General features: G+C 36.5%; 2 protein-coding genes across 2 annotated transcripts; one reads left to right on the top strand and one right to left on the bottom strand.

Moving 5' to 3' along the window:
• Nucleotides 1-826: 826 nt before the first annotated feature.
• Nucleotides 827-5,470, top strand: LOC129799086 (cyclin-dependent kinase 2). Its single transcript, XM_055842713.1, has 3 exons — nucleotides 827-1,064; nucleotides 1,651-1,846; nucleotides 4,809-5,470. The coding sequence occupies exons 1-3, from the start codon at nucleotides 940-942 to the stop codon at nucleotides 5,394-5,396; spliced, it is 909 nt and encodes a 302-aa protein (XP_055698688.1). The 5' UTR covers nucleotides 827-939; the 3' UTR covers nucleotides 5,397-5,470.
• Nucleotides 5,397-9,757, bottom strand: LOC129799051 (WD40 repeat-containing protein SMU1). The gene is made up of 4 exons (XM_055842651.1): nucleotides 9,593-9,757; nucleotides 9,464-9,530; nucleotides 8,045-9,382; nucleotides 5,397-5,579 (listed from the first exon to the last, which is right to left on the bottom strand). Exons 1-4 carry the CDS (start codon nucleotides 9,616-9,618, stop codon nucleotides 5,481-5,483), a joined length of 1,530 nt encoding a protein of 509 aa, XP_055698626.1. The 5' UTR covers nucleotides 9,619-9,757; the 3' UTR covers nucleotides 5,397-5,480.
• Between the last annotated feature and the right edge of the window lie 3,477 nt (nucleotides 9,758-13,234).

Below are 13,234 nucleotides of genomic sequence, written 5' to 3'. Positions count from 1 at the left end.
CAATGATTCGGGATTTTCTGCGGTCTTGCCCGATGAGGTCGGTTGTGAAGTCGGCGGCAGCCGCAGATGAAAAAAGGAAATAAATTTATTATTATTATTAGTATTATTATTATTATTAATTATTTTAAATGTAACCGTCGATAACTCATCCGGATTACGCCGATAGGGATTAGAGAGCGGGCACTGTATCTCCAAAAAATCAACTTGGCAGGGGCGTGTGACGAGCCCTTTAAATACGATCTTTTATTTATTTATTTTGTTAATAAATTGTTCATTCCTATGCTAATCACTTTTAAAAGTGAATATTTATTGTATAGAATTTTATGATTTTTCCTATAATTAAGCCTTCTTAACCTCAATGGGATGTAGGTAGCGCCACCTAAGTAAGTAAAGTAAGTAAGTAACCTAAGTTGGAAACTTATACTCTGTATATTAAAAAATTATTACTTACATAAATCGTATTTTTCAATTATATAAGGCAAAAAACAATCTGTTAATCTACTTAATCTATTTTCTGTACTAAATAGGACAAAATGTATTTTTTGTGCGATTTTTGTCAGATTTCATTGTTGTTCCTAAAGCCGCCTACAATCTAGGAACAATTTTAAAAAAAAAAACACTTTTTTTAAGAAAATTTCCCCTATCATATTATAGGGAAAAACATTTTTTTTTAAAAAAAGGGCAATTTTTGACGAAAATTGTTTTTCTAGTGTGTAGACGCCTTAAGACATAAGGGGTTAACAGTGTATCAGAAGAAAGTTCGACGGACTATTCCAACGTATGTCCACTGACGCTTTACTTATAGGGGTCTCCGCATCATCATAACGTCATTGGTGGGTCTACTGTCACGGCGGATCAATATTTCCCGCGCTAGTCGTTTGACAAGTAAATAATAGTGAAAATATTGCTTTAAATGCAATTATAACTAAGAAAAGTACAATGTATGATGTGGAAAAGTTCAGAAAAATAGAGAAAATCGGCGAAGGAACGTACGGCGTTGTTTATAAGGCAAACGACAAGAAAACGGGAAAATGCGTGGCTCTCAAAAAGATTCGTCTGGAGAGGTTTGTTTACAACTTATTTTTTGCTATTTTACCTTTTTTGTTGGTTTTCTGAATATTTTAGCTTTTGTGTACTGTACTTAAGCTCCTTCTTAAGAAATAAGCAAGGGAATATATCCTTTATCTTGTGCGAATACCTTGGGTATTCTCCTTTAACCTACATTGTACATTTGTTTCCGGACGCTGCCTGTGATCATTATGATTCTCGGAACTTGTATTAGCTGGGAGCTCTTCTAGACTGATTTCTTAGCTAGGAGTTTTTACTTTAGCTCCTCTTGGATTCCGCGAGAGTCTTGAAATCGATAGAAATTGCTGGAAGGCATTAATTCTGGTGCATCAACCGAAATCGTGTGCTGTGCTGCGTGGAATTATAAACAATTCGTAGCACCACATTATTCGGCTTGATTTTCTGGAAAAATCCATCGATCCCTGTATTTCTCAGTAGATATGTTTCTCCCCTCAGGTCTTGCTCTTTTCAGTGATTAATGATTGTAGGTAAAATTGTATTTGAATGAAGAGAAAAAATCTTGAAAAATTGAATAAAATAATTATGATTACTTTGTTCCTAATCCTGGATTGCAACTTCCAGTGAGACGGAGGGTGTTCCTTCAACTGCCATTCGGGAGATTTCTCTCCTCAAAGATCTCAAACATCCTGCCATAGTCAATCTGTTTGATGTAATCATGGGCGAGGGCTGTGTCTACATGGTCTTTGAGTGTCTCAATATGGACTTGAAGAAGCTCCTGGAACAGAAACGGGATTTGCTCACGCCCAAGCTTGTTAAGGTAAGACAGTAAAGAATTAAGATAGTTCATTCATTCCCTTGTCCCCCCCCCTTGCCCCCTTAAGGCGTGAAGGATTTGTAACAGAAGACAGAAGAACCGAAGATTTTGTCTCAAACGTAAACCACGCTTGGAGTTATTCGAGACTCGTTAGTGTGGACACAGTAGGATACGTTTTCTCTTCTTAAGGGCCATTTAAACAAGGGTATTTCGATTTTGAAATCCCCCATTCGAAAAAATGACCATTTTCAGCTTTTCAGTGTTTCATTTTATCTAAGAGCCTTGACAGATCAGATTAGCCGAGAGACGGCTTAGGCTTAGTGTACAGTAGACTCTCGCAAATTCGACTCTTTTAAGATCGGGCGACTTTTTAATTCGGGCAGCGGTTACATTTGAAAAAAGTTTGTTGTCATTTTTCAAGTTTGATTATGATTATCAAATGAATCAAATATGCTCAAATTTGACATGGTTTGGCTTAGTTTTGATATGATTTTGCATTATTGAGGGATTTTCATGCAATTTACGATATAATATCAGTGTGTAAACTCAATATCTATATGCACATGAATAGAAAATCGTTGCATTTCAAAAAGTTTGTCGCCCAAATTTCTAATTCGGCTGACATTTCGGTCGCATATGCCCGAATTTGAGAGATTCTACTGTAATTATATTGGAAATAATGGTTAAACCACATTTGTATCATTTTCCCACTTGTATCATTATCAAATCGTCTTTTGGCTTAAGTCGAGAGACGACTTAGTGGAAAATTATGGAAATGTAGTTTGACTATTATTTCTAATAAATTTAGGCTAAGCCGTCTTTCGGCTAGTCCTCAGGTATGTCAAAGCCCTAACTTTCGGCGGATTAAACCTTTCACGTGAAAACTCTATTTGAAAATCTCCTTTTGGAAATCTGGGTTATTTACTTGTGCCAAGCGTTACAAGGCAACATCCGCAAAAGTAAGGTTTGTTGGATAGACATAAGGGGCTCAAATAAAGCCTAAAGCGGTCTTCAGACTAGAGGTTTATCCCAGTTCCCGTAGGTCTTAAAATCCTAAATAGCGTGTAATTTAATTACTTTTGAGAAGGCTATACAATACAAAGGCTCCCTATACAATATACTATATTTATTTAAAGAAAAAATAATATGCCAAACTCATTTTTAGTCGAGACACATTTAAACAGATTATAACAGATTGAATATCCTGCCCTTTTAACACTTCGTAGAACCCTGTCCCTAACTAAAAGTGTCACGGAGGGAGCAAGTGGCAGCCGCAGCCATTTATCGAATTTTACAAAATATTGTGATATTTTTACTTATATTTTAGCATTCGGAGCTTTAGTCAATTTTTTTCTGATGTCTGAATCAGAAATTTCATCTGCTTGGTTACTGTATCTAAAGATTTCTAAACATTCGATGTTTTCATCTTTATCAGAATCATAGAGTACAGTAGACTCTCTCAAATTCGGAGATTTAAGACAAATGTCAACCGAATTAGATAGAAATTCGGGCAGCAAATACAGTACTTCTTGGTTGATTTATTTAAAAAAATTTATTGTCATTTGAATTGCCAGAAATCTCAAATATGTGACTTCTGATAATGCCACGTGAGCTGAAATGGCAATGTCACGGCTACAGAATCGCATTTTCGAAAAAAGCTCTCCTAAGATTCAAGCCCAATTTCTCACATGGCATTGCCAGAGCGTTACAGAATTCCTCTCCAGGCGCAATAATATATTCTTCATCATAAAAAATAAAATTGAAAACAAAATTGGCAGCGGCTGCCACTAGGGTCCTTCCAAGTGTTAAACTGCATTTAGGACCCTTAGGTTCAATTTGAAGTATCGTATTAGGAATTATTTTTACGATGAGTCTAAAATAATTTGTCTTAGCGGTTCGTTTCTGAAATAAAATCTCTGCTCCGTTTGTTATAATCCCCCCAGGTGTGTCTCTGCTATAATATAAAATAAATTCAGGAAGGCTTTCAATCACAAGAAATTTATAATAAAAAAGAACTAATAAAATAATAAAATATGCATAATAATTAAACTTTGACATGGTGGGGAATTTGGGTTACCAATCCTTTGAACAAAAAAACCATGTCCAGGAAGATTTTTTGCTAATGTTGTCCCTATATTTGGAAAACACCTCCGTTTTCTGGTATATTATTGAAAAAGCTAGAAAGTTTCTATTTAATAATTTTACTCTTAAATCCTCAAGACAATCCAGACATTTATAAACGACCTCTACGTTCTGGTATTCTTTGCACCTCTTTTCTCTTTACCATCCGCAAAAATCACAGAATACGCAGGCTAACCCTTTAATTCTGAGATAAGGAAAGCTGAGAGATTTGAAGTGAATTTTTAGTGCCACAAATAAAGGATTTCAAATTCAGAGGTAGGGGAGACCGGGAAAGAATTATTAGCAAGCAAATGATTTTTATTCCTTTTCTATAATTTGTGAAAAATTTGTTTAAAACACTGATAAATATTTCAGTGAATAAGGAAGGGACTTAATTACTCTGAATAAATAGTAATTTGCTCAACATTCTTTCTAAGGAGAACTAGAACACCCCACTGCTGTCTTATTGACTAATTCTTCCTCGGTTTCCCCTAAAGTGATCCCCTAGATTAGAAATTTTCTTATTATTTTGTTCAAAATTGAGCTTTCCACGTCACAAAAAATATATCAGGCATATTTTCGAAAGTACAGCTGAAGCTCAGTGGCGATAATTATTTCGAAAGGAACATTTCGAACCAAAATACCTTCGTTTAAATTTGCCCAGACTCCCAGAGAGATCCTAGAAGACACTAAAAGGTAGACAAGAATAAACCAAATCTCAAAGGAGATTTTTATCTCGAACGAGGGATTTCTAATCAAATTAGCCTTGTATAAATGGGCCTTTAAAATGCGTTCTTAAAATTTCTTGAAAAAGCTAACAGAAAAAAAAACCCAAAACTTCCAGAGCTATATGCATCAGATGCTGGACGCTCTTGCATTCTGCCATATGCATCGCATCTTGCATCGAGATCTCAAGCCCCAGAACCTTCTCGTGGACACTGAGGGCCACATCAAACTGGCAGATTTCGGATTGGCCAGATGCTTCAACATCCCCATGGGCTCGTACACGCATGAAGTCGTCACTCTTTGGTATCGTGCCCCAGAAATCCTCCTGGGCACTAAGTTCTATTCCACAGGAGTTGACATCTGGAGTTTGGGCTGTATCTTCGCAGAAATGATCATCAAGCGACCTCTCTTCCCTGGCGACAGCGAAATCCATCAACTATACAAAATCTTCGAACTTCTAGGCACTCCTGACAATTCCACCTGGCCAGGCATCAATCAAATGCCCGAATACAAGAGCATCTTCCCTCGCTGGGAACGCAAATCACCCCCAACGGAAATAATCCGTCAGAATGCCCACGAACTCCTACTCAATCTTCTCGAATATGATCCCAACAAACGCATTGCAGCGCGAAGTGCAATGCAGGACAGCTACTTCAATGATTTGGAGCACGTGAAAATTGTTGATTTACCCATTGAATCACCCTGATTTCTGATACTCGCACAAAAATCTTTATTTGCCATAAGTCTTACAGAGAATAAATGGATTAAATTGATAGAAAATGAATTATTTTTATGGCTTCCACAGCTTCAGCACTCCGTCTTCGCCGTAGCTGGCCAGGAGATTCTGGTGCGGGTGATGGGTAAGACCGATAATGTCTTTCTCATGAACCTAAAAGAGAACCAATTGAAGTCATAATTAAATTTCCATTAAAACCATTTAACACAAAATGCTAATATAAATTTATTGCCGAATCACGCGGTTTTTTTAGCAATTCATTGGAAGTGAAGTTTTTGGGGGGAAACAAATTAATTCAACAAGTGGAACAATTGATTGATTAGGTAGATAAGTTGTGATTTTTTTTTGTATTTGCTTAAAAGCCGTTTAAGTGATAAGTAAATTTTGAATGGCTGCATTAACACATACAGTTCGGCGTAAAAAATAATGTAACACAAAATAATAGACTAAAGGGTGTCCCAAAAATCACGCAAAATTTTAATTTGGCTGCATTTCTGAAATAAAAGTCTGCAACGAATAATAAAAGTGACAGTTTATAGATCAGAGTTTTTAGAAAATCCATCACTAAATGCTAAACCAACGCTATTTTGTTCTTAAAAAAATATTTTAAAAATAATTAAATAATTTGGTTCGGGAATTGGTCAGAAAATTGATTTAACTTCGTCAACTATGAAGAGTCTAATTGAAAAATTCACAGAAATGAATCAATTTTGGAGGCTAAATACATTTGTCATCCAAGAACAAGCCTTTCAAATGATTAATAATATTGAAGCAGTGTATTATCTGAAAATAAAGGTGATAAAGCGTTACTGATACTGACGTTCGATATCGCGACATGATGACCGAGTTCATTAATTAATATATGCTGCAAGCCAATTTCATCTTTTTTTAATCAAAAATATCTAAGCTCAGGAATTAATTGAGGTCCTACAAAAAATATCTTACATTTGGACATCCGTATAGTTTGTAATCATCTACAAGAATCCGATTTTTATCAGTTCTGAATAATTAAAAATCATTGTTTTTCACAGAATATTCATATGCTGCTTTGGGTACTCAGAGTCCCAAAAGAAACGAAAGAGTTAAGTGTTTTGGCTAATAGGGCTAATAGGTAAAAAGCACTCTATTTGAACAAAATATTGTATTACTCATGTTCAAAAAAATCAAACTCTATTTCGAATTAAAAAAAGTCAGAATTCCGGACAATGAAATTCAGAAATTCGATCACTGATAAAAATATAAAAATAATTAAGTAAATATTAAATTTTAAAGTTCTATTAAATTTTTTTTATTTAGTTTTAGGAGAGTTATCTGAATTCTAAATTGGTTTGTTCGAAATCCCGAATCGAAAACCGTAAATTTTGAATCGAAAATCAAAATTCCGTAGATAAAAAGTAAATCTTGAAATATTCGAACATCTATTTGAAAAGCCAGAAAAGAGACATTCTTACTTCCTGTTACTTTCGCAAGGCGACTGAAGTATATCCTGTTCGAATTTCGAAGTGCTCAAGTGTCAAAATATGACGATCTTCACATTAATGTGAGGGAAAAAACAGAACAACGACGAATACTGTTCTTGTCCCATTATTTAATTACTCCATAATCACTGAGTGACTTTTGCCAGCTTTTTAGTGTGATATTTGATAAAGTTTCCCCACGTTCGAAAATTTAGTATGAAAATTCGAAATTGAATTTTTCGAACTACAACGACTTTTTGTGCAAATAGAGTTCCATTTACTTTTTATCCAAGACACTATTGGAGAATCAAAATCTACTTGTGTTTACAGATACTTTTGGACAAGACATACTTTTAGAGCCAAGACACACTTTTCGATTAATCAAATTTATGTAACGAAGTTTTATTTCTTGCACTAGACTCGTAATCTAAACCTCAGTAACGGATTTAATGGGGTGTTTTGAAATATTTTTAAGTAAAGACGATATAAAATATCTATAGGGTAAAGTGATATAATTTGGAATTAGTGTTATAAGTTGGACAATTCGCCGGTACAAGTTGGACATGGCTTTTTTCTTGATAAATACAGTACAAAATTTGTTTTTAAGCACAAGGAACCAAATTTTAAAACTAAAGCATCAAAAATATACAAATAAAAATGAAGTACTAAATTTATCAAGACAAAAAGCCCTGTCCAAATTGTACCAATTGTCCAACTTGTACCACTGTCCAAATTATACCACTTTACCCTAAGTAAATCGAAGTTGGACGATATTTTTGCAGACGATAATTTCTCCGATAACAAAAAATATATTTTCCTTCGAAATAGAAAAAAATCTTCGGTTTATTTTTATTATAAATCTCCATTAAGGTTTTCTATGACTTCGTGAGCAAAATAAAACTTCCAATATGTCATACTTGGCCTAGGTTCCCCTATAATTTTATATTTTAGCCGAGACACATTAAGGATTTTTTTCATATTCTTAAACCCTGTAAACGTGACTTTATTGTGATTTTTTTAAACTTTTTTAACAACATAGTCGCCAAATCGAAATTTTCATTAAGGACTGTGAAATTATTTTTGGTACATCGCTGTAATTCTTCGCAGTTCTTTGGGTCATGAGAAAAAGGGATTTTATGTGTATTGAAGTTCGGTACTTACATTTAGCGTCCTTTCGAGTTTTCCGGAAGTGATGGAAAAGCAATAGAGCACCAGATCTTCCCCGGCACAGTAGATGTACTCCCCTCGCGGTGAAATTGTTGCGCAAATGAAGGCTCCTCCTTCGCGCTTTCCTGACGAGAAAGATCGCACAGTCTGGCCCTGCATGTTCATCAACACGACAGTATTGCTCCGATTGCAGACAATGAAGTGTTCCGGATTCTTGGGTAGAATGAGAACTGTGTGGACAGCCAATTCATTGCCCAAAGCCTTGAAAGTTGAGACGCATTCGGTTGTCTTGAGGGACCAAACTTTAACCGTGCCATCGCTCGAAGCACTGAGAACATTGTGTCCATCTGCCGTGAAGACAGCTTCGTTGACGAAGGATGTGTGACCTTTGAATTCCTTCAGCATCTTCCCAGACTTCAGGCCATGCAGGCGGATGCTGTGATCGAAGGACGAAGAGAGAATCTGACTGTTGTCACGGGAGAACTGAAGACAGGTAATGCCCTTAAAGTGAGCTTTTTCGAAGCGCCTAAGGCACTGTCCGGTTTGGATCTTCCAGACCTTCAGCATCCCATCCTGGGATCCCGTGGACAGCATTTCGCTGTCTCGGGAAAATGCCATTGCCAACACAGCATGTTCCATGAGCATAAACTGCTCCTGAGCCTGATACTTGAGATCCTTCCTCATTTTTCCCGTGGTAAAGTTCCACACCTCAATGAATCCATCCACACTCCCAGTGACCAAGTACTGACCATCTGGTGAGAATTGGGCACACTCAACGTGGGATTTCGAGCCGAATTTGATCTGCCTGGCCAACTGTGTTGGGCACATTTCCTCCTCCTGATCCCGAATAGCAGCTTTTCCGCGGAACAAATCGATGGTTGTTCCTGGCGGAAGCAAACCCTGATGCTGCTGCCATTTCAGGGCTTGTCCCAACAGAGCCAGGAGACGCGATGAAGGTACCACAGAAACTTCTCCGCTCAATTCCTGAGCAATTGCAGCCCGCCTCTTTTCCTTGCTACTTCCTTCCAAGTATGCTTCCCGTGGATCAAAATATGCTCGCTGCAGCATACTCTCCAGATGCATATATCTCTCTGGATTCTGCTGCTTCAACTTGATCATGGGATCTGTCTGTCTCAGCAGAGATCGAGCTGCTCCCAACTCCCGCAATTCAATCAACTCCAGAACAATCTGCTCGTACAGATTAATCAGCTTCTTGTCCGGCAATTTGAGCGACTGTATTGCCTTGAGTACGGTATCCCAGTGTCCATTGTGGATATCTGAAACGAACCCATCAACACTGTCAACGGTGTTCAGGGAAACGCCGGTTTCCTCCTGAAACAGACACAAAAGTTGCAGCACGTTTCCCCACAGTGGAGTACCACAGGATTAGGTCGGAACATGTTTCCACTTTACCTGGAGCGTCTGGAGGGTCTTCAGCAGGTTGGACTCCCTCAAATACTGCTGAATTAGCCGAATAACGCTAAACAATCGAAGTTGAGGTTAGATTCTTCTGTTTTCTTCCTGTTCTCTAGAAATACTTACTCTGCTGATTCGATTTCAATAGACATGATTCACAGAGAAGCTCCCTTGAAGAACTGTTCAATTTTCCCTTTGCTTTTCACTTTTTTTATAAGTAACTATTCAAACTTTTGAGAGATTAGTGATTTTGTTGATTCTGGAAACGTCAACTTGATATACCCGACTGACATCGTATAAAAATTAACCCATCAACCGAAATGCATTACAAAAGCGCTTACCAGTACTGTAAAGAAAATGAGTACCAAAATTTGAAATTTAACTGTAAAATTACATATTAAAATTTGCTTAACATTTTTACACAAGTTGATGAAAAAACTCCACCGCTTTAATTTTTTAAGGAAAGATGGGTATTGACGTTTTGACTCTGTTATAAATTCCTCAAAGAGAAAGTTTGCTCACTAACCGGAAAAGTAAAGGCGAGTAATGGGAGTAAAGGCGGAAAAGTAAGTTTTTGACAAAAAGTGCTCCCAAATTGTAGAGGCCATAAGGCATTGTAGAGCAGAGGAAGGATATCACTATCAGCTAGGTGCAGCAACTTTCTTATCACATAATATGCACTCTATTTTGTCTAGCTTAAAATAAGTTATAATTTATAAAAGTAATTATTTGTGTTTAAATTGACAAATTATTTTTTTTATATTCTAATTCTAAATAATTTCTCGTTCCAAAAATAAAGTACTCCTATATAATAAAAGAAATAAATAATAAAATTGAGTCCACAAAAAACATGAAATATTATGAAAGAAAAGAAATCTGAAAAAAATATTCAAAGTTAATTGATTTCAATTGAAAAAAGAGTTGGTAGGGGAGACCTGGGCAGAATTAGCCACGTATAGTATTAGTTAGTGGCATCTTATAGATTGCCTTCGAAGGAATAATGAGCAAACCACCCTTCATTCTAAGTATACACTTTCCTTCTTATTCATTGAAACATTTATCAGACTCATACAAAGATATTTTGTACAAATTATACAAAATCAAAAATTTCTTTTGGTGGCTAAACTACCCCGGTCTCCCTTACAGTAGAGTCTCTCAAATCTGAATCTCTCAAATTCGGACGCCGTTTGGATTCAAAATGTCAATTGTGAGGTTATGTTAGAAAGTTCGTATTCTTGGTGAATGAAAATCATATTTATGTGCTTCTTCCTGAATATTTACATACATTTTGGTCGTGTAAAATGAAAAGGAAGTATGTTACCACTAAGACTTGCGAGAAAGTAAGGGAATTTGATTCAAAGTACAATTTAATCTCACAAAAATTTCGTTAGTTTTGAAAAAATCGTTCGAATTTGGGAAGTGAGAAATGTCAAAAATACCCCCCGAGCGTTCGAATTTAGGAGGCTCTACTGCAGAGATGTGCAAGAACCGTTTGAAACCGAACAAACGTCAAATGAAACGTGTAGGTCAATTGTCAAAACGCTACCTGAACAAACTTATTTAGACGTTTATTCGGTTTCAACGGTTCTTGCACACCTCTGCTCTACTGTATATGCAAATTTTCTAGTCTTGCAGAATTCTGGAACTCATGAGATAAGAGCATAGAGTCAGAACTTGTCTTACATTACAAAGCGTGGTGTAAAATATGCCGAACGGATTAATTTTACTACTCGAACTTCACTGACACGGAGAGAGCAGTATATATATAATTACTCGATTTTTTCACACCCCCCCCCCCCCCAAATTTCCACGTTCCACCCCCCGAAGACCACTTTTCTCAACAAATCTTCACGTTTCAGACGATTTCTGAGAAATGTCATCACGCTGTTTGTCCGTCTGTCCGTCTGTCCGTTCGGCTGTCGCCAGCTCTAGAGGCCAAACGGTCAGAGATAAAAACTTGGGATCTTCGAAGGACCCCCTCATAAATCGACCCAATGATCGTTAACATGCCTCTGATTTTTCCCCCACCCTTCCCCTTCTCATCCAAAACCATGTTTTTTGGGATTGCTCGAAATCGCGTCGTGCGATTTTTTTCATTTTCAGATATGTTTTAGAGATTATCCAGGGGGACATTTCGTCCTTAGACGAAAATACCGTTGAATCATTCCTAATAACGGGGTTTCAAGATCAAATGTTAAAAAGACACTAGAGAGCGCGTTTATCAAGTGAACGGGGTCATGTTTCAGCTCGTTGGAAAAGTCTTAGAATTTCCTATAAAACTGAATCGGTTTCAACAGGTTTTAAATCGGTAATGAACCGGTTCATAACCGATAAATATTTTTATACGAAATTCGCGAAATTCAATGAAATTAGTCCTGAGGTGTATTTTGGGAAATATTTTAAGTGATATAAATCGGTTCAAATCGGTTGTCAACCGGTAATGAACCGATTATTTACCGATAAGTAATTTTTGTTCGAATATAATTTTTATTACTCTTTAAACTATTTTCTGGAATCTATTGAGTGAATTATGAATCGATTCAAATCGGTTGAGTACCGGTAAACGGTAAATGATTCGAAAGTACTTTTGAGGTATAGCATCCCGTCTGACACAGGGTAAGGCGGACCCAGCGTTTAGTCATTAATTAGCACCCAGCTTTAGGCACTATTTTAGCCCTCATTGGCAAGATCCGAGTGGTAGGCCCGAATTAAGGACTGGATTTTCCCACGTACATCAATGGCGGTGGAATGAAACTGTCAACTGCACATCCTGATTTCACCTTCGAATTTTATACAAATGATAGAAGCTACAAAGATAGTGATATGTTTTATTTAACCAGGATGAACGATTTAACACTTTAGAAAAACAAAAAACTATTCCGAAAAAAATGTCTCCTAAAAAACACCCCCAAAAGGGAATAAAAACACGTTTTCAGGGTTGGAAATTTGTTTATTGTGACCACGACACTTTTCTCTACACGACACGCACTCACGCACATTTATTATTATTAAAAAAAAAACACTAAAATCACTGAGAATCTACGAGAATTTTAAAAACAAATAAAATGTTTTGGAAAATATTCCATCTTGTCACTGTCAGCTGAGCAACAAGGCCGGCAACATAATTTTCGTAGTTCCGCTGCTCACCACCATGAACGCAAAACAGTGTCCTTCACATATATTTAGTAAGGGGTATTTTGTATGGGAGCTTCTTAAAAGTAAGGTATGAAAGATAGGGGTTAATTGAGGCTATGATTCACGCTTATCTGGTCAGACGGGATCTAAGTTACGAGTTCGAAATCCAAATTTGATAAAATCCGTTAAAAATTAGGCCCTCCAGGGTGGTTGAATAATTGAATAATTTAAGATGGCGATTTTTCCGGTGAAAGATGTCGAATAACAAAATGTTCAGCTGAACTACCTCCAAAACTTATCCGAAAATAAACAAAATCGGCAGGGTCAATTTTTGGAGATAAGTCGAAAAACGTTTTTGGTAATTGAGGTAAGTTAGGTTGCCTAGAAAATGTTGACTTTTTCTGGGGGGGGGGGGGTTCACGAAGGCAGGAAATCCATATCTCTTAGCGTTTAAAATCCAGGATTTTAAACGGTAAAGTTGAAAATTTTATATCAACTTTAAAGAGCAATTCTTAAAATGTCTAAAAATACAAGCACATCAAAACTGTTTTAATACATAGCTAATTTATTCATATAAGAATATGAACAACAATTTTAAGTTTTTTTTTTTAATTTGTTCATTTGAAAAGTGCT

This window comes from Phlebotomus papatasi, chromosome 1 (assembly GCF_024763615.1).
Source record: "Phlebotomus papatasi isolate M1 chromosome 1, Ppap_2.1, whole genome shotgun sequence".
NCBI classification, from domain to species: domain Eukaryota; kingdom Metazoa; phylum Arthropoda; class Insecta; order Diptera; family Psychodidae; genus Phlebotomus; species Phlebotomus papatasi.
Note: the sequence above shows the minus strand (reverse complement) of the source record. Positions and strands in the feature narration are given on the sequence as shown.

Excerpts from the sequence above, each read along its gene's own strand:
- LOC129799086 (XM_055842713.1), top strand. The coding sequence starts at position 940 with ATGTATGATGTGGAAAAGTTCAGAAAAATAGAGAAAATCGGCGAAGGA. Across the intron at positions 1,065-1,650 it reads AAAAAGATTCGTCTGGAGAG|TGAGACGGAGGGTGTTCCTT; the intron begins GTTTGTTTACAA and ends TGCAACTTCCAG. Across the intron at positions 1,847-4,808 it reads TCACGCCCAAGCTTGTTAAG|AGCTATATGCATCAGATGCT; the intron begins GTAAGACAGTAA and ends CAAAACTTCCAG.
- LOC129799051 (XM_055842651.1), bottom strand. The coding sequence starts at position 9,618 with ATGTCTATTGAAATCGAATCAGCAGA. Across the intron at positions 9,383-9,463 it reads AGACCCTCCAGACGCTCCAG|GAGGAAACCGGCGTTTCCCT; the intron begins GTAAAGTGGAAA and ends TGTCTGTTTCAG. Across the intron at positions 5,580-8,044 it reads AACTCGAAAGGACGCTAAAT|GTTCATGAGAAAGACATTAT; the intron begins GTAAGTACCGAA and ends GTTCTCTTTTAG.